We start from the raw sequence: 21074 nt of genomic DNA on the forward strand, positions 1-21074 counted from the left end.
TCAGGGTCAAATCTACTTTCTGTTCCTAGAGTCATAACTAAACATGGAGAGGCAGTGTTCAGCTTTTACGTTCCTTACTCTTTACTTACAAGACACAAATGAGCAACTACAGGGCAATCTCAAATCTTCTGTTTCTAAGTTAGATCATCGATAAAGACTTTTTTCGTCAGCTAAATGACTTTTTAACACAAAACAACTATGATGTCTTCCAAGTCAGGTTTTAGACAGCACCACAGCACTAAAATTGCTCTGACCAAAGTCATTAATGACATATGTTTGAATACAGACAATGAAAAAATGCCACTCTTAGTCTTACTGGACCTCAGTGCTGCATTTGATACAGCTGACCACAATATATTACTTAAACGACTGGATAACTGGGTGGGCCTCTCTGGCGCTGCACTACACTGGTTTAAAATTTATTTAGAGAACAGAAAGTACTTTGTCTCAATAGGTAACTTTACATCTGAGCAGACAAGAATTACATGTGGTGTTCCCCAAGGTTCCATCCTGGGGCCTCTTCTGTTTAACATCTACGTACATGTGTCTGAACTTTCTTCTGGTGAACAAAAACAAAACTAACTACTTTATTTCTTTTGAAGTTGTTTTTAATGATTCTTCTGTATGATGGAGTATTAGGGCCACATTGAGAAAAATCATTTTTCACAGACTTTGAAAATAAAGTCCTAATATTATGAGAATAAAGTTGTAATTTTATGAGTATAAAGTTGTGATATTAAAAGAATGAAGTCTTACTTTTTTGAGAATAAGAAGACAAGAACGTTGTCAAAATGAGGGCGGTTGAGCATTTTGTGAAGCTGTACTTCAGCACAGGTTTCACAAACCAGGAGATACTTCATCTTTTGGCACATTAGCATCACATTATCATTAGCATCAGGACTTTGAACAGAATCTGCAAGAAAAGATCTATTCTGCAGAAAGAAGCAGGCGGACTTGCAGGAAATCGTTGCTTTAGGGGAGAACGAAATGGCTGAAACTGCTACAATTATGACTTTATTCTTGTAATATTATGACTTCATTATCATCAAACTAGTAATTTATTCTCGTACTATTACAACTTTATCCTTGTAATATTAAGACTTTATTTTTTTATAAAATTATTAATTAATTCTCGTAACATTACAACTTGTATTCTCAAAGCTTGGAAAAAAAACTTTTCTTAATGTGGTCCTAATACTTCTTCGTACTTCTGCACCCCACTGTAATGCTTTAAAATATCATACATTTGCTCCTACAAACTGACCCTTGACTATATAAAATATGATGAGTCATTTTTCATTATTTTGATTCATTTTTTTTTTTTCATTTTTTTTATTTTTATCTTGCATTTGTTTCATCATACCACAGAGATCTTTACTGTGCTGTGAAATGAAACTTTTTTTCTTTCAGATAAAAGAAGCCTGCCTCTGAATCAACATTTATCAGAAATGGGGGAATTCCACTAAAGGTTTGTCCTTAAATCTTTCATCATTCATCACCTCTATTCAACCTATGCCACTAACATCCAGGTATTCTATGATAATGTTGGAGTAACTTGCTAAAGAGAGACCATAAAAGCTTGACATTTGATTCCTAGCTGCACTGAACCACAAAGTGTTTATATTGGACTGCTGAGCTTCAACATTTTAAGTGTGACACAATTAGAAAAACAGGAGTTTAACTAAAGCTGATTTTTTTTCTTTTAAATCTAACAATTTTGGGTAAGTAAGACACTCTTATCATAATATTGTAAAATGATAGTCTTATAAAGTAACCCTTTTCCTTTTTTTTTCTTAAAACATGCAACCAGTTGCTCACTGAAAATGAAGTGGACTGTAATTCTTATCCTTGGTGGGTTTTGAGTTTTAACACAATGCAAAATGTGTTATTGTTGGTTGAGGATTTGCTGACATGGGAAATGAATGAATTTTTACACTTGCTCTTCTGAACTTTTTTAGGTTGCTTCTTAACTGAAACTACCTTGAGTTGGACATATCATTTCTCAGAGGAAGCACTGAACTGGACCAAAGCCAGAGAGTTGTGCCAGACCAATTTTACAGACATGGTGGTGATTCAAAACCAGCTAGAGAATGACTATATAGTCTCCCTGCTGCCAAATAAAACTGGAAGCCCATATTACTGGATTGGAATCACCAAAAAACAACTGAATGAGCCTTGGACATGGGTTGGGAATAACAGCACATGGGTTGGTGAACATTCATGGGCCCTAAATGAGCCGAACAACAATCACGTGACAGAGTTTTGTGTAGAGATCTACGTCAACACAGGACCAAACCGAGGGAAGTGGAATGATGAGAAATGCTCCAATAAAAAACAGGCAGTTTGTTTTAAAGGTATGTAAAGATGATTGTTTTAATAAGTCAACCAATTGTTTGTCCACAGAAAAGTAGCAGTGCTTTGCTTTAAAAAGTTTTTTTTTTTTTTCTTTTCTTTGCAGCCCAATGCAATTCAACATCATGTGAAAGAGGAAGATGCCAGGAGACCATAGGCAACACAACCTGCCTCTGTGAACCTGGTTTTGAAGGCAATAGGTGCCAAACAGGTGAGAAGAAAGATCTTGACAGTTTTTTTGTTTTTATTTTTCATTGTACTAGGTGCAGTGAAATAAAATTATGTGGGGCAGCTGTGGCATTAGAAAAGAGCAAGAAAGATTTTCAGTGATTTAAGGTACATCAGACAATATGAAGGAAACATGCTCAGCAGGGTTTTTAATTAATCAAACTGAAGAGCCAGACTGTGGTAGATATTTTTATAAATAAAACCACTTTCAAATTTTATGCCTATTGCTAGCTCTTTCCACTCTAAAACCTTAACATTGTTCACAGACCTACTCTGCATCTGTTTTCTTTATTTCCTGAGTCCGTGCAGAGGATGACATTTAAAAAGCACGTTTCAGCATTTTGTCCTTTCATTTTTACAATACAAAGCTATCTTAAGATATTATATAACTGTATTGGTGCTTAACCTGTTTGTGCCCTCAGCTGTGAAATGCCCTCCTCTATCTCAGTCTGATAACGGATTTGTGAGCTGTTCAAGTGGAAGTCGGATATTCAACACAACATGTCAGTTCAAGTGCCATGGTTTCCTCATTGTTGGTTCATCAGAACTGATCTGCACCCATGGGGCTAACTGGGAATGGAGTGGCCCGAGACCTGTTTGTGCAAGTATGTAACATTTCAAATAATTATAAATAAAAAAAGTCTACTTCCAATCTCAGCCAGCCATTTAATGTGCTGTCTTTGTTGATTTTCTACAAGCAATTGATTCTATATTAACATTATAAGGAGAATCAGTCACACTGTCAAAGGCTGCATGACTGCATTTTATCTTCTCAGGCTATGAACTGATTCTGCTGGTTGTAGTAGGATCTGGAGTTTTATCCTCCTGTTACTGCATCTGTTTCTGCTGCATAAGTCACAGAAAAAGTAAGTGTTTCTTAATTATATCTCAAAGAAATAAAATGATGTGCATAATTCCATTACAAAATCTCTGATCTGTTAGTCTAATCATTTTTACAGAACAGAAACTTATCAGAGAAAAGTGAGTATTAAACATATATCCCATGCAGTTCCACCTTTACTCAGTATGTCTTCTTGTGTATTAAACAATGTTATAAAATCTTAAATCTCAATCTGTTTGTCTTTCATAGGCAACCAGAGGATGCAACAAGTCCATCAGGGGGTATAAACAAATGAGTGACACCTCAATACTCACTAATCTTAAAAAAAATATATCCATAAAACTCAAACTGTATCCACATATTAATACTCATAAGAACTTCATTTGTGCATTTTAACACTCACTGTCAATGTTTGAGCATCTATCACTCAGCTCTAAGTATGCTGAGGGATAGCGATTATATTTTAAATATTGCTTAGATACAAATTATGTTTCTGTGATTATTTTTTCTTTTCTGCCAGAAAAATATCCATGTAAACGCAAACACTGCTGTGGAAATTATAATAAATGGAGTTAAATACATTTTAAGGTCATTTTAAAAGTATTGTGAGTGTTTGTGTGTATTGGGGCGGGGGGTTAATTTGGTAGAAGTTGCATAAAGAGACTTAAATTAATTGTAATATCAAGGTGTAAAACAGAACTAGACTAACTGATTAGGCTTGGCCAATTTTTTTCTTTGAATAGTTATAGTTGTTTGTACTTTTTTCTTTGCTGTTTGATTGGTTTGGGGTATAAAGTTGGCAAAGCAGCTGATTAGTAACAAGCACCTGGCAGCCACCTTGCTTTGATGCTGAAGGGAGATCGATCAGATAAAAAGCGGGACATTTGTGGAATGAGGCAGGTCAGAATACAGAGAGGATGCCTGAGGTCTGAGGTCAGAGGTCGGAACACAACGGAGGCGCCCAGGAGGGAGAAGGCAGTGAAGGCGCCCGGAAGCCAGATAGACGGAAAGCGGGTAGCGTCAGCGGCGGTGAATCTGGCCAGTACAAGTCGACTGAGGGGTGGAGTGACGCAGGAGGAGTCCCCGCCTGGAATTAAGAGATGGAGCAACGCACTTGACAAATTAGTGTACAGGGACGTGACACACTGTAACTGCTGTGCGGGTGGGCTGCTCGTCTGGATGAACAGTATCTTCGTGCCTCTTGTCTTTTTGGTAGCAAGCGGCTGCAATGGAGCATCGGCGGTCAGAGACATAGGCGCCTGGGCGCCTCGGAGAGGACACACCGCCGTTCTAGCTGCAGTGGAGGAGCACCGTTTATGGTTTAATCACTTTTTTTTATTTTTATTGACTCCCAAGACTGTAAATAAACTGAAGTAAGATCATTTGGCAACGACCCTTTAATCCAAACCATCACCAGACAAACTGCTACATTTGTACACACCAGCAAATTTCCTGCAGTTTTTACAGAAAACCAGAGCTAAGTACCAAATGCAAACTCCCAGGAAAAAAAAAACAAAAATATTTCTTTGTGTATAAACCCATTGGACAACTCGGTGACTGTGTCAGCATGCAGAGGATGAGGAATAAGGAGTGATCTGTGAGGAGTGGTGAGTGAGATCAAGCTAATACGACCATGCCTCGACGGAGGCTAGAGGCAGACCAGGGCAGCCCAGAGACCTGGGCCATCAGCAGCAACCCCGTAGCACAAACCCAAGCTACCCCTTGCTGAAGAAGACCCCAGTCCCACCTGGAGGGTGGCAGAGGAGAGCCCCAACCAGATCCCCCCGCGGTCTTTGGGCAGAGGCCCCAGTGGGCCAAGATGGGCAGCAGCACCCGCCAGGGACCAGCCATCCAGGGCGGACCAAGAGAAGGGTCCAGGGCCCCAAGAGCCCAGAGGTAGCTCCCTCCATACTCTGGGTCCCAGGGAGGCAACCAGACACCAGGGCATGCACTAACCCACCCCATGGTAGCACATCCGGGCAGGCCCAGACCCCGGCACATACAGACCCCACCACCTCAAAGGGGGGGGGGGGGGGGGGGGGGGGGGGGGGCGGCACCAGACCCCAGAACCCCCACCCAGCCTGCCCGAGAATAACCCGGCCCAAGGCCGATGCCCACCAACCTAGGCACCACCAGTGGTCTCACCCCCCACCATGAGGTGACCCCAACTGCTGGATCCCACAGCCCCTGACAAGGCCAGACCAAGAACCACCCCCATCGCAGAACAGCCTAGTATTGCACCACGTGAAACCACCAAGGATTCGCAACCACTAGTCGCACCCCGCCATTTTCCAACCCCCAAAGCGACGAGGTCACAGTCCTCCACCTACTCTAAGTGATGGAGCTAATCACAGGGGACCAGAGGGAATGAGATTCAGCTAACTGGTTTTTTAAAGAGGCAGACGTTGTCTCACTACTGATGTGGTCTACTAAGAGATTCCTAAACTGCTGAATACACAGATTGTTTTTGGTTTTCCAGTTTACAAGTTCTTAAGTAAACCTTTGCCAGATCTGGAACAAGGTTTTTATCACCAATTCTATCCCTCTGGGTCCAGTCATTTCAGTTGTTCCTGTATTTTTCATTTTGCAACCCAGATGCCAGCAATGACTAAATAATAATAATCATTTGAAAGATACAAGGTGCCTCCTGTCTAGACTGTTCATCATATCTAATCACAGCTGTCATCACTTTTCTGTACACTCACTGATGACTGCAGTAGACAAACAACATTGTGACATTACACGGGGAGGGCAGTGCTGTTTTACTTGACCATTTGTCAGCATGATGATTCATGCCCCTGCCACCTCATGGTCAAACAATGTTTGTAAACCGAGTTAAATCAGGCATGTTTCATAAAACTATTGACACCCCCTAATTGTCTCTCCTGTTACTGGAAATGTGTAAACATTTCTCCTTTGGATAACTGCCAGCTACTGCCAGACAACATTCTCAGCTCTTTAAATAATTCTTTTTAGTTTGCTCTGATCCTCATGGAGACTTTACTTTTGATTTTCAGTGCATATCATCCTGTCCCAGGCATTTTATCCAGAATGTGATGGCTGGTACTAGCTTTCTGAGGAACCAGAGCACAGTTATTCTTCAGTGCCTTTGGAAAGAAAATATAGGGCTCGTTGTTCAAACATAATCTGATCAGATTTTAGTTATCAGATTGGATCAAATCTTGAAAATGGGTTGTCCAAAAGGTAAGGAAGAATTCTAAAATCAGATTGGATTATGTAATCCAATCCTAGTTGTGATCTAGAGCCTTCAGTTTTGAGTAGGATTTGGACAACTTTGATCCAAGAAAACAGGATTATCCTGATCCCAAGAGGGGGGTTGAATTTCAAGGTGGATTTCAGGAAAAAAAATGTGGTAAAACCTCCAATTTAATAAATAATAGTATCTTTTTAGTCAGTCCATATGCTTATATTTTGCACTTGACTTGCTTAACCGTTATAGTGATGATAGGTATAGACTACCTATTAAGTCTGTCAGCATAGTACAGTAGAAATAATATCATAACATGATCTTGTCCCAATGAAATAAACCCCCAAACAAACTTCAATAAAAAACACAAATAAAATAATCTATTTTCCTGTAATTCATCACTGAATAATCAGATAAGAACCTGTCAAAAATAATTTCTAACAATTGCATCCCTCACTACACATCCAGTCCCTCATTCTGAAAGAGTGCCAAAGGTTAGTCCGGTTCCTCACCATGGGGCTCAGGTGCTTAATTAACATTGTCACAGAGAGGGACATCACACCTTTTTCATGTAAGACGTTTCTAAAATATCCACAATGTAGCTGTTAACGAATTTGTTTTATATTTGTTGTGACTCAGATGAGAAATCATAAAATTATTAACAGAAGTGGATGTTTATGATTTTTGTGTTTTGTCTCAAGATGAAAAACACTTAAAGTAACCCCATATTGGCTTCTTTACATAGCTGGTAGCCCACATCGTTTTAAATTCTAGTTATCCGAATTTGGTTCTTGAAAACCTTAATTCTAGATTAGGATGATCCAATCCAATGCTGCTTTAAACAACCGAGTTAAAAGTAAGATGGATTACGTGATCTTCCACTGTGAAAAATGGGATTTCCAAATTCAGATAGCCTTTATCTGAATTAAATCTTTTGAACAACTGGCCCATACCGATCATTGAGAAGCCATGTGTTTGATGATGCTTTAACAAATCTTATCACATTTGTCCGTCTGTGTCTTCTTTTGTTTGCTCTGATCTACGTGGAGCATGAATTTGCCCTGTTAGGGGGCATCTGTTCATATCATAATCAGTTTCATTAATTCATCATATCTTGACTCAAATGAAGAAAAGATGCCCCTCTTCATAACTTTCACATAACACAAAGTTTAGTATGTTTAGTTTGTTATCATCTATTGTACACTGATGCCCTCTACTGGCCAGAGCACCTCACTTACTATCTTTTTATTTATGGCTCAAACTTTGACTTTAAATGTGCAGAAGGTTTCTGGATGAGAAGAAAGAAAGAAAGAATTAGAAAAGACGTGTGAAAATTCAGACCATTTGAACCAGAATCTACCCACCTGGAAACAAGAAAAAAAAAATCCCTATTGATTAAGAAAGAAACAGAGAAAATCCAGCTTTTGAATTCAGATTTTTGTTCTTATTTTCAGAGATTTTACATCATGCTTGCTGTTTGTGTAAAAACAAAAAACTTGGTGGTTATTATATGATACTTGTTCCAAACCCTTTCTTTCGATTGACAGTCATTCTTGTCATATTATATATATTTCATGCATGATATATAAAGTTTGTGTGTAGCTTTAGCTTTATTCCACAGATTACAGATCACAGATTACACTACACACTGGTTTAAGTCTCGGCTTGGAAGGGGTTCAAACAGGGGCCTTTCTGTTTGGAGTTTGCATGTTCTCCCCACATGGGTCCTCTCCGAGCATTCCAGCTTCCTCCCACCATGCAAAAACATGCATGTTAGATTAACTGATCATTCTAAATTGACCTTAGGAGTGAATGTGAGCGTGAATGTTTGTCACTCTGTGTTGGCGTTGCAATAGACTGGCGACCTGTCCAGTAAACCCTGCCTCTCTCCTGCTAATCTTAGGCTCCAGCTTCCATGTGACCCTGAATTGGGAAAAGCAGTATAGAAAAAGGAGAAATTACAGTACTTTCAATAAACTATTAATTTTCTTTTTTTTTTATCTTTATCATGACAAATTCACACTCAGCAACAAATCGAGCATTTAGTAAAAGAAATTGTCCAGTGAAGTGACATTCAGCACAACATGGGCTGATCCTGTCTTGCAGGTGCCGTCCCTCAACAGCAGCTCTGATTAGCCAGATCAACTGAAGAAGAGGAGCAAAATCTCATCATAAGGTGTCATTCTAGTTTATTTAGTGACCAGAAATCTAATGTCAAAGAGTAGAGGTGATCTATCATTGGTCTCAGCTTTCAGAGCACTCTGGGCTCTGAGAGCTGATTGAATATCAGAATATGTTTCATATTTTGATTTCTAAACAATAAACAGATTGAAATCACTATTCAAAAGTAAATTTGCATTTAATGGCTGCCTGAAATACAAGAAAATGTAATCGTTCTTGTCTGTTTGCACTAATACTATACCCTCACACCTTTATATGTGCTGCAATAGGCCCCTTGGAGTACCCTGGGCAAAGTGTGTGCATCTGTCTTGGTACTGCAGCAGCATGAAGCCAATTATAGCAGTTAAAAGACAGAGGGTTTGTGGCCGGTGGTTGGCATGAGGGGTGCAATAAATAACCGACTGTTGACAGGAAACTGTTTGGCTACCATCAGAATAATAATGAGGTTATTGCTACCTGCTGTGACCGTATGATCACTGATTTTTTTTTTGTCTCATCCCATCCAGTGCTGCTGGCAGCCATATATGCATGCCAATTGCAGACACACTCACACACAAGAAGGGAAAAGGTGACCGGCTTGGCTTCTTTCCTGATATTTAAGTCTGTTTTTCCATCCCTTCATCTACCTAAAGATACAAGGAAATGCATTATGATATCGTAGTCCCTACAGCAGAGTGCTGATCCTCTTAACACATGAGCATGCACATATGCGCATGCCAGCAGATACAGACACAAAGGGACTCACAGAAACACACACACAGGTATTCTATGCTGCACACTTCTTTAGCTCTGGTTGGCTGTAGCACACTATGGTGACAGACAGTTAGATTGTTCCTGATCACTGACTTGCGCTCTCGGCTCTGCAAGGTCTGATTTCATAGTGGGAAATATGAGATGGGTACGGGGGAGGGTTCATGGCAGGGGCAAGGAGGCACTCCATACAGTGGGGCTTCATATCTTGGTGTCACCCTGGGCATTCTCCCCTGACACAGCTTTCAGCCCCTCCATTGTCTGAAGCTTCCCCTCCCTCCCTGGGTTTTCTCAACCTCCCATCCCAGGTTTGGTACATTCCAGCTGGGCACAGCGCCTGGGTGGTCCCCCCTTCTCCTCCGCCCCAGTCTTCTTTGACTGGAGGAAGGAAAAGGCAGAAAAATGCGAGAAGCACAATGTGAGCGTTGATGAAGGCGGCATGGATGTGATGCTTACCTGCCACTGACCCATACGGCTGTCATAGCCCAACATTTTACAATCTGATGATCCATCCAGCAGCCAGGGGAAGATGTCTCTCTGACCTGTCACCTAGATGGGACTGATAAGGGCTGAGGATGGACTGACCTCTATCTAAACCTCAGTCTGAATAGTCCATCTTCTCACCAAGAAATTAGCCTGAGCCTACTCACTTCACAGATTCATATTTATTATTTTCATCACTCTTCATTCAAAAAAGAAAAAAAGAAAAAAAGAATCATACACGCATTGAGAATAAATACAAATACACACCCAAAGAGCTATTTACATGAGTAGATGCAATTAAATTCTCATAATCTAGAGAGATTTAACAGTAGGCATGCACAAATTAAACCCTTTTAAGAGCTTGTGCTGTACAGAGGGACAAGAACACAATAGAGGCAGTACTGTAACAATTATTTGTTAGGAGGTGAATATGGTATATTGCACCACAGTATACTCCTGTCCATTTCCCATAGTTTACATCCACTTAATTAAATGCCCATACACTTTGGAGAAGAAAGATGTATCCAGAGTGCTTTGCAGAGTGAGAGAGATGCACAGCTTCTCACTGAGTCAGATCTCCATCCTCAGGAGGTGAAGTATGAGTCTTGCATGGAGTAGAGGCGGTCAATGGGAGTGAGTGGAGAGGAGTCACCAAGAGAGAGGCAGTCGCTGTCAGCTACATGACAGAGAAGGTCACCATCCATGCTCCCATATATGTTCCCACCTTTAAAACCTGCAAAATTCATGTCATTGATCATTGTCAGTTGTGTTGTACTTCAGATTTTATACACAAAGTTGAATTTATTCAACATTAGGAGTACAGCTTTGTTTTAGTCCTGTCTGGTTTGTGTTTTTAAGATTAAAATGTTCTAATCCTGTTTTTAAGGAGTGAGATGTGGGATCTGGTGTTTCTGAGCTTGATCCACACAGAAACCTAATGAATCACAATGTCCCAGCCACTGTTTTACTAATTTGGCTTTAATCAGTTTGGATTAAATCTGTGTGTAGTAGCTGTTGATGTAAAGCAGAGACATTAGTAAGAAAAAGAAAAAAAATACACAAACAGTGCATTTTTACTACATTTTCCTGACATTTTTATATGGTATTTTTATTTTCAATATATTTGTTTTTTTGTTTTTTTGTGTTGGACAGTTGGAATGAAAGTTTTTTTATTATCATTATTTTTTATTATTATTATTTTAAGTCATTTTCTATTTATATTTAAGTGTTTTTTAGAACCACACCTCCCTATTTCTCAGTGGAAGATTTTTTTCTGACCTCACACAAAAAAGAGAAGTTAAACCAGTTTTAGAGTGGAAGAGTAATCCAAAACAAAAAATAGTCATAATGCAGAGATGAAATTTACCACTTCCATAAATTACATTTTCATTGCAGTAAAACAGTGCAAGTTACTCACAATTCTTTACTTATTTTGTTTTTATTTTACAGATCACAAAATAATAATTCTGCATTGTAGCTTTACTGCAGTCAAGTCCTTTACCGTAAGGATGCATGTGGTCCCCTGGCATCTGAGGTGGGGTCAGCCCCTGTCTGAAGGGGTCTGTGTCCCAGTCCTGCTGCTCCAGTGTGGTAAGTCCCATCTGCTGCTGCTGAGTATGAACATGAGACTGTGCGAGGCGCTTCATCTCAGAGGTCAAACTACCACGGGAGGGCGCTGTGAAGCACAGAACAAACAGGAGATCTCACTTCAAGTTGTCCAATACTGATGAGCTTTTGTTCAATTTTTGTTGCTGTTAATTATTTAGCCTCTTTTGGGGCTCTGTTAACTCACATGCTAGACTTCATACAAGTCTTTTATGTCAAAATCTCCTGCATTTCTTGTGACTTAGATGATTTTCTGCTGCAAATTCCCACACCTCTGAATTTTGAGTCAAAGTTAACCTCTTTTATTGCATTTTTTTTCCTGGAAAAACTACTTTTTGCCACTGTGGAACTGCCATATCTTAAAACAGAGCACACGCAAAGAGTCACAATTAATAACATTATTAATACCTGTGTGAAGTGAAGGATGTTCACACTGCTCCTGAGTCTGGTGCTGCTCCTGCTGCTGCTGCTGCCTCCTGGCCAACTTCTTCATCTAAACAACATGTATCACCACAAATTAAAATGCTGTGTCTGTATATCATATCAGTTAATTAAAAAAAAAGAAGAAGAAGAATCCTCATAGTCTCTCTGCCACCCAGGCATGTGAGTATGTTCACTCAATTGCAAAGTATCAACGGTGAGGTAAAGGGCTTCTGTCAGTGAGGGAGGGAAACAAACCACACATGAGCCCACTTTGTGAGGAAATATTGGGTTTAATCTACAGTGATCTTTCTGTGAGATGTCATCAGCTTCCTGTATGAAGAGATAACCAGGCAGATTTCCATTCTGGCTTACAAACATGGTGTAGAAAGACTGATTTTATTAGCTGACATGTGACTGTGTGTGTGGGGGTGTGTGTATGTGTGTGTAATGTGCAGTACCTTGGCTCTTTGGTTCTGGAACCAGACCTGCACAACCCGGACACTCAGACCAGTCTCTGCTGCCAAGGTCTCTCTTACCTTGGATTAAGATTGAGGACAGAAAGGAGAACAGGGGAAGGCAGAAAGGGAGGGTTTAAAGAAAAGTAGAATTGAAAGAGAAAGCAGTCATTTGAAGGTTATGAAACTGATATCATGTCGCCAATTTGCCTCAGAAAGTGAGTATAAGATTATAAGAACAGATTACATTTGAATTAGAATTTTTTACTTTAAGATACTTTAAGAACTGATCAAGGTCATTTATAGGTTATTCCTACACATACTCTCTAACAGCACATTTTTAGTATTTATATGAAATCTTATCAGGCTTCTGGGCTGACTTGAAATGAGACAGTTTGTTTGAAAATGACACACAATGGTTTTCATGTATTAATGTCATAAAAACATCTAAATAACAGAAAGTTTTGGAGGTATTGCATGATCATTTTAAAGGCAGACATATTTCAAAAATAGAAATAGTTTGTACAAGTTGGTATAGTAAGAATGCAGACAGAAAACATCTCTATGCAAAGAGAGCATACAATAAATAACCAGTTTCATACTGTATGTGAGATAAAAGCTGTGATGTAGAAAAAAAAGAATTTAGCTGTTTGTATCCACTCACTACATGACAATACAGTCAGTCTCTACCTTTCGGCATGGTTTAGATGAGACCTCAAAGGATGCTTTAAATGTGCGCCTTTGCTGAGTGGTCAGAATTGTGCGAGGTCTCTTGGGACGTTTGATCTCCAGATCATCTGTTCTTCCACGCCTGCCTGATGCCCTCCCAGAATTCTCCTCTTCCTCTTCATCATCATCACTCTTACCTAGCAAGTAAAAAATGGTTGAAAAAGCATCCGTCTCAAGACTAAGACAAATGCTTAGAAACATTTTTCCCACCACAGGAAAACTCTTTTAAAAAGCTGAATGCTAGTTATATCCTTAGCTTGTGTTTTTCTGCTAAAGTGACACAACAGTAAAATTTTGTTCTAATTCTGATCTGGACCAGCAGTCGACCATGTTTTGCAGACACATTGCTTTGCATCAGAGCTTAATCTGCTGGCCAAAACACTTTATGACTCTGCTTTATATGTGAATTTACACATCATGTGTCATGACTTTCTGTCACACACCACTAAAAAATAATCAAGATGCAAAGACATATTATAATCAATGTAACATGAGGAAAAAGCTCATACTTAAATGCATTTGTAACCAGATCAGTTGGATTTCAGTAAAACATTAATTCAAACTATCAGATGTAATAATGCACAACACAGTAAGTAAATAAAGCTCTACATAAAGAAAAAAACATACTGACATGCTGCTAACTTAATTACACATAAATTTATGAATGATGTGTGATGTAACTTTAATATTCCTAAACTGATCTATTAAGAAGGAACTAAACACATAACATTATATTGATTTGATCATTTGTTATTGATGGCCAACAGGAATCTATGAAGTACCCTGCATTAAGACATTTTCCTCTTATTATACAACCCTGTTATCTGCTTGTGCAAACTTCTGCTGTTACAGTTGGCATCTTCTGTAGATAGTGCAGTTAGTGTAAGACCTCATACAAAAACACAGAAGTAACCTTTTGCAACTGTCAAAGAACACATTAATTATTAACAAATAGCAACATTAAAGCATACACAAACCTGTGTCAGAAGATGCAGGACTGGTCAGACACTGGTGGTAGTCCTCTCTAGCACATAATAACTGTCCCTCCCTGAGGACGCAACGGTCTCCAGTCTGCAAGCGGCAGGAACAAACACTGCAGGTGAAGCAGCGTAGGTGGAACACAGCGTCCCCTGCACGCATCACCAGCTCCGCAGGTGAGATGGCTTCTGCACAGCCCCTACAACGCACTGCGAATAAACTGGAGGGAAGGATGGGTACAAAAAGATTTTGTGAGAACTTAGTAAATAACTGAATGATGCTTTTGTTTGATTTAAATTATTGAGGACCGCTTACACCTTTGTCAAACTGGACTTCAGAAAAAAAAAATTTCTGTAGACATAGGGAATGTTGCTGAGTCGAGCTGTCACTCAAAACAAGTGCCAGCCTGACTTCTCCCCTTTCCTCCTCCTCCTCCTCCAGCCCAGACCACTCAGGCGCATACCCTTAGCATGTCGGTGTGTATTTTAGCGCCTGGCAACCAGGACTGGTGGGCTTAGTCCCAGAGACTGTTGCCGTGGCTCCGGCTGCCGTGTCCGAGGCCGCGCTCCTGGGGACGCAAGAGAAAGGCTCTCGGCAGGCCATGGCTCCAGGCAGAGGGGGGGAATCAGATCTCCTGGTGGGAGAGACTGAGCCACTGGGCCCAGGAATTATCCGTGGAATTATCCTTAAGTCTGCTTAACCAGAATTGCACAAAGACAGAGCCGGCCCCCAAGCAGCAGGACCATTGTCCACTGGCTGGCACCACTGCATTTTGGGTCTGTCACGCAGGATGATGCGTCATCATTCCTGAAGATGCTGTTTGCCTCCAGGCCTGACTGGGTCACCAGGACAGTCAGCACAGAAGCATGAGAAAGTGACAGCTTTTCCTCTTTTGTTGTTTTCAAAAAATACTTCTTACGATTACAGAAAAATTAGGATAATCCCTGCCGTGGCCGCCTATGTGAGTTTCATCTGAATAACAGAAATGCAGCTAAAAATCAGCATTTTTTCATTTATAATTCTCATGATGTAATTTTATTTTCTCTGTGTTTCAGTTGCAAACTGATTAGTGGTAAAGTAAAGGTTATATACTTTTTTGAAGCATTTCACCATTCCCAAAATTTAATAATAGTTCACAAAAATTAGACAAAATAATTCAAGATTTAAAAAATGATGAAGAAAAAAGTAACTTGCTTCAAATAAACCAAGAATTGCATTAGACTTCCTTTTGGATACAGTTAAAATGCAAATTTTGCACAATATTTACAAACAAACAAAGCTCAAACTGAACATAAAGAAAACACCTCTGTGAAGAGATTCCTGTCAAGACGTGCAACATCCTAAAGCCAAACATTGCAGAGACCTCTTATTGTGGCTCTGAAGTCACTATGGAAACGGTAAAGCCCATTCCCAGAATCTCACGAGGGCCAGTCGGACAGCTTGACCCATCAGAGTTGTCTGCCCCACAGCCTCAGCGGTATGTGCTCCAATATGGCCAACATACCGGCAGTGGTATGCACATTCCTGTGGCAACACAAGATGCATCAACCAAATATTTCAAAGAAAGTGTGGCTGAAGATATACTCCAAATGTTTCTCTGTGATACCGCAAAGTGCTTTATTTGATATCTTAAAGTGAAGTTAATGCTATATGTCAGCTGAGAGCAAACTATAGGCATTAGTGTTTTGAGATAATTTGTGTTTCGAGAACTGCTGTTCCATTATACTCGCTGTTCAGTTCGCCTTATTAGCCCCAGTTCTCCTAAGAGTCGTTAATGCAAAGGTAAGAGTACCTCCAATACTTATGGAGCAACTCAATGTGTTTAATATTTCAGAGTTTCCGTTCACATCATTGGCTCAGCGGCTCTGCTACGAGAGCGGGAACACTCAGTCATGCTGGATTTAGACATGGCAATTAGCGACAGGATCATTGCAGAGAAATAAGTCAGCAAATCTCGCACTCCTTCACACTGACATGGTGAACTCTTAAGGTGGATGCACTAACAAGTTGAGTGTTTAGCAAAAAATGTTCACCCACACAAACCAACACTTTCCTTCACAGCCCTCCTCTCTCATTGTTCTTGCCCTGACTTCAGAGCTGACCTTTGGCAGTCAGGCAAACAGAACAGACTGCTGGTCTGGAGGACAAGCAGAGCAACAGATCCTGTTTCTGGATCAGGTTAACCTGGATCCTTTGCTGAACACACTCACCAACAGAGGCTGCATATCAAATACACATCTTGGGGTCAAATGCACCACTTGTCACCCCACTTATCTGACGGCCAATCTGCTGTCCAGTCCACCTATCCACTGAACCGTTTAGCCAATCTAAATCTACCGACAGTCCAACCAACCCTGAACATCACATTACCTGACAGTCATCTGGTTTATAAAATGATACTACAGTCTATTATATGTGGCTTATACAGGTCACACAAGTACAGAAATGTTTATTTTCTTTACATTTATATATAGCTTCTCAAACTTTTTCTGATTTTACAAGCCCAAAAAAGCGAACATATCCCTCAATCCCCCAATTTTGCATCAATCCTGTGAACAGATTTTACCCACATTAATGTCCTGGTTTGGTCAAATTCTGGATTTGGTGTTTGCATGGAAATAAAAACTACAGGTAGGTCAGGTGCCTTAAAACAAAGTCATTCAAGCATTTTTATTATGTCTGAACATTTGTGTTGTTTTCTCCTAATCTTCTTAGACATGTAGCAGAAAATTTACAATAACTTGAATAAGGTTGTTACAGCCACAGAATTCTAGTCTTAATTAAGGAGTAAGCTATTTACATCTTCTAAAAATCCCCAGGATACTCCAGAACAGTGGATACTAGTGTTTATGTAAGATCAGCAAATGAAAGAGGAAACTATTTCTCAGCACAGATCAGAGAAACTAAATAACATATTCAGTCATTTCAGTAGATTTCTATTTATTATTGATTAACTTTAAAACGTATTTTTGATTAACTTGGCTACTAAACTTAGAGGAAAACTACATTCATTCAACCCTTCCAGTTATCGCTGAGGTGAGGTTAATTCACACCAATGATATATACTGACAATGATTCGAATTCATTCAGTTTTGTCCATAAATGTAATTTGCCCTACAAAGAGTATAAAAATCCCTTAATTTTAAGGTTAATTTCTATCATTTTGAAGTCAAATAGAGATAAATAAAATCATACAACAAAAAAAGAAATGTATCATAACAGATTGTGACATGAAGCTACAAAAAAGGAGAAAAAAATAATTTGAATTCAGTTTTCAACATTTTTCTCTAAAGTTTACATTGTAATGTCATCTTGTGGTTGATTAATATAAAGTGTGTTTACTGTATGTGTAATGTTTTGTCAGTACTGAAAATACTAAAGAAATTTCTCTAAGTTTTTCTACCTGCAGCGATTAACAAGATTATTTTATTTTATGATATTTAGGTTCAGTAATTATTATAATTTATTGCCTACAAATTTAAATAAATAAGTCCATAATATTAATTTATCAATATTACAAATTTCTCAAAACTTTTAGATTTTTTTTTATTTATTTATTTATAGTAAAATGCCCCTGCAGGTTTTAAATAATGTTTGTGGTCAGTTAAATTCAAATATTGGCTTTCATCAGTTTAACTCCATTTTTATTGACTTCATTCCATAAATTAACTGTGTCTACTTATTCTGGTATCAATGTATGCAACATTTCAACTAATAATATGATATAACGAGTAAACAAGAACAACATTAACTCCATTCTGTGTTAGAGCTCCTCAAACAAGCATCCAGCACTCAAAAGCTTTGATGGCTAAAAATGCTGGCATTGTTGTCTCATAGTTCATTCCAAACCCGGTGGTCTGGCTGGCACTCGACCACACAAGCAAAGGTAAAAACAAGGCATGAACCAGACAGACGGTACAGCGTGTGGTAAGAGACAAATGTTGTCACAGTATGGAATAATCACACAAGTTCTGCATCAAAAGAAGGGGGAGTGGGGGGGTTGGACATAGTTTGTTTGGTGAGAAAAATATCCTGGCACAGATTTAAAACAAAAGTGATGCCAGTGTTTGGGGTGTCAGAACCCACCCAGACAGGACAGGGGGGGAAGGGAAGATGAAGAAAATGGGGAGGCTCAGAGGAGGAGCCTTGGCACCAGGCCTCCTGCTAATTGGTCAGGTCAGATATCTCACGGTTGGCTGGGCGTTGTCCCATTGCTCAACACAGGAGCTGCAGTGAGAAGAGCTTTCCAGATGCCACTGCACATAACACCAGGGCTCATGGAGCGCAATGTCCCCCAAAATAAGTTCACACCATCCACAATGTTGCTTTGGTTTCACCAGACCTTCTGACATATGGCTCTATTCTCCTAATTACCTCTCAGTCCTGCTCTTTGCTCCTTCCATTGACCCAGATAGTGCTGTTATCTGCAGTGAGTGTTTTGGGAATTTGCATTTTGACTGGAATCAACTCAGATTTTTATCATTTGAAACATCAGTAACAACAGTAGAAAAGTAATCCACTTAAAAATTCGTATGAATATTTTCCTTTTAGGATGCTTGGGCATTCAATGTAAGACTTTTAAAGTAAGGGGAATGATTCCCTGCCTGCTTGGCAAAACAACCACCACTAAATTGTTCAGAAATAATGTGAGCTGTTACCTTTTAGGGTGTGTGGGTTTAGTCTTGGCTCTTGTGTAGACAAGACTGAGGATGAGGCAGTAGCCAAATAGGATGGAGCCAGACAATGTAGAGTTTTCTTTTTGTTGTTGTTTTTTTTTTTATTTTTAGTTTGGGGTGGGCATGAGGGGGACACCATATGTTGTCCCCAGCTTGCAGTTGCCACGCCAATGGGCCTCAGCATTTTAACACATTTTGACAATGTGTCAGTTGAGCTCTACCCCTGGTTGCGCGTGAAGGTGTGACCGCGTTGCTGTGCATGTGTGGTGTGTGGATGTACAGATGTACACCATACAATAGCTTTTTTATATTCCAGCTCCCTCACCACCCGTTCCTCCTTCAGTCACCTTGTTCTGTTGATGCACTGTGCCAAGTTTCCTAAGTCAGTGCACAATATAGGCTCATACAGTAAACACACAACTCCTCATGAGTCATCTAAAATGCACTTGTAGGAATTTAATAATATAGAGATTCATTTAACCCTCTTTGTTATATACAAAAATCGATGTGTGCTTCTTTGACATTCTCTGACACACACAAACACACATGCATTCTTGTTCAAGGTCAGATGTGAACAAGGGTTCTGTTGTAAAAATTGGATTAATGATACACAAATATTTTTTGTTACCAGACCAAAAAGAAATAAAAGAAAGAAGAAAATAAAATAGAAAAGAAAACTATATTCAAAGTAAATTAAATTGTCTGTAATCCTGTTTAAATGGGAGAAATGTGTGTTTAAATGGAACATGGACTGTAATTGCCCTTAAATGGTAGTATTCATAGGTTTTCTGTGAAATTGACTTATTTTTAAGGTGATATGCATAAACTCTCTAGTAACTTAAGTCTAGTTTAGTTTGTTTTATCTTTCAAAAGAAGTTTAATTATTCCCTTCACAATTGCAAACAGTGAAACACATGCACTCACTCAGCATAGTCCCGCTTGCAGTAAAGTTTGCGGTCCCGCAAGAAGCAGGAGGTCCTGAGTGCGTCTCCGCACGCTGCGCACCGCACACACACCTCATGCCAGAGTCCGTCATTGACTCTGAGCAGGAATCTGTCTCTGATCAGGCGGTGACATCCGGCACACACTGCGCTCCGGTCCACATCTGCAAAGTGGGCAAATGGTCTAATGAGCATCGTTTTAACCTCATGAGGGTGCAGCTGAAGTACAGCTAGGAGGTGAAGTGGTGAAACTGAAGTATTTTTGGTGAACACTTTAAAATGTGAGTTCACCTCTTTAATGTAACATAAGCAAAATGCATATTTGGCATAACTGTTTTACTAAAAAGCGAGAAGTTAATTTTGCTTGACATTTGTTAACAGCTGCAAAAAGTAATGCTAGAAATCAAATGCTTCCATTTAAACTGAGGCTAAAGAAAATTTTATTTATTTATTTTTAACATGAGGCTACGAAATAAGAAGTAGTCACCATGTATGTTCACTTACCTAAGGATGCAGCCGGGATATCCATTGCAATTTTGCTGAAGAAAACTGCTAAATATGTTTTGACCGAGAGTTAATAAACAGAAGAGATTTCAAAATAAACTTTTTAAAGTCAAGACTTAAGCTGATGAAAGTCTCGCCGGCCAAACAGAAAACTATTCTGGTTATTCTTCTCACAACATCTCCCACGCTCAAGCAGCCGCTGCAAAAGTTGCTGCTGGGAGCACAGCAGCGCATCCCAGTTTCTCCTCGCGCTCCTCTCCGCGTCCACGCGCACTGAGCAAACAGGCTGCCTATCAATTATCCCGTTAGGACTGAACGGAACGGAGGAAGAAAGACTTCCACCATGTGCAGGTGCAACTTACCTCTCTCTCAGTCAGTCTCCCCCCTCCTCTGTCACTTTCTCTCCCCCTCCGAGGCTCTGCCTATCTGTCTTTCACTCTCCACGAGGAATGCCACAAAAGCAGCTGCACGCGCTTTTTTTTCTTTCTTTTTTTACAGTGCTCGCGTGATGAAAAGAAGGTTAAAAGTTCGTTTTAGAAATATTCACTTCACAGATACTATTTTCTTCTCTTGTTTAATTGATATGATTTAACTACGGTTATATTTGTTTTTCTAAATTATTTATGGCCCCCGCGATAGACTGGAGTCCTGTCCAGGGTGTACCCTGCATCTCCCCTGCTAATTGCTGGGACGGGCTCCAGTCCCCCGCGAGCCTGAATT

General features: G+C 39.7%; 2 protein-coding genes across 4 annotated transcripts; one reads left to right on the plus strand and one right to left on the minus strand.

Moving 5' to 3' along the window:
* The first annotated feature begins 1451 nt into the window (after positions 1-1451).
* On the plus strand, positions 1452-3970 carry LOC121653533 (L-selectin-like). Of its 2 annotated transcripts, none has more exons than XM_042007082.1 (8): positions 1452-1468; positions 1811-1851; positions 1959-2354; positions 2459-2563; positions 3003-3185; positions 3357-3446; positions 3540-3561; positions 3671-3970. In XM_042007082.1, exons 2-8 carry the CDS (start codon positions 1824-1826, stop codon positions 3714-3716), a joined length of 870 nt encoding a protein of 289 aa, XP_041863016.1. In that variant the 5' UTR covers positions 1452-1468; positions 1811-1823; the 3' UTR covers positions 3717-3970. The 2 variants fall into 2 exon arrangements, with proteins under 2 accessions (XP_041863016.1, XP_041863015.1); XM_042007081.1 differs by lacking the exon at positions 1452-1468 and adding an exon at positions 1625-1721.
* Positions 3971-10248: 6278 nt separating this feature from the next.
* lmx1a (LIM homeobox transcription factor 1, alpha) lies at positions 10249-20771 on the minus strand. 2 transcript variants are annotated; one of them, XM_042006498.1, is made up of 8 exons: positions 20355-20771; positions 19834-20014; positions 14233-14453; positions 13217-13392; positions 12530-12607; positions 12057-12141; positions 11545-11718; positions 10249-10776 (listed from the first exon to the last, which is right to left on the minus strand). In XM_042006498.1, exons 1-8 carry the CDS (start codon positions 20377-20379, stop codon positions 10628-10630), a joined length of 1089 nt encoding a protein of 362 aa, XP_041862432.1. In that variant the 5' UTR covers positions 20380-20771; the 3' UTR covers positions 10249-10627. The 2 variants fall into 2 exon arrangements, with proteins under 2 accessions (XP_041862432.1, XP_041862431.1); XM_042006497.1 differs by lacking the exon at positions 20355-20771 and having other exon boundaries at positions 19834-20175.
* Between the last annotated feature and the right edge of the window lie 303 nt (positions 20772-21074).

This window comes from Melanotaenia boesemani, chromosome 14, assembly GCF_017639745.1.
Source record: "Melanotaenia boesemani isolate fMelBoe1 chromosome 14, fMelBoe1.pri, whole genome shotgun sequence".
Taxonomy (NCBI): Eukaryota; Metazoa; Chordata; class Actinopteri; order Atheriniformes; family Melanotaeniidae; genus Melanotaenia; species Melanotaenia boesemani.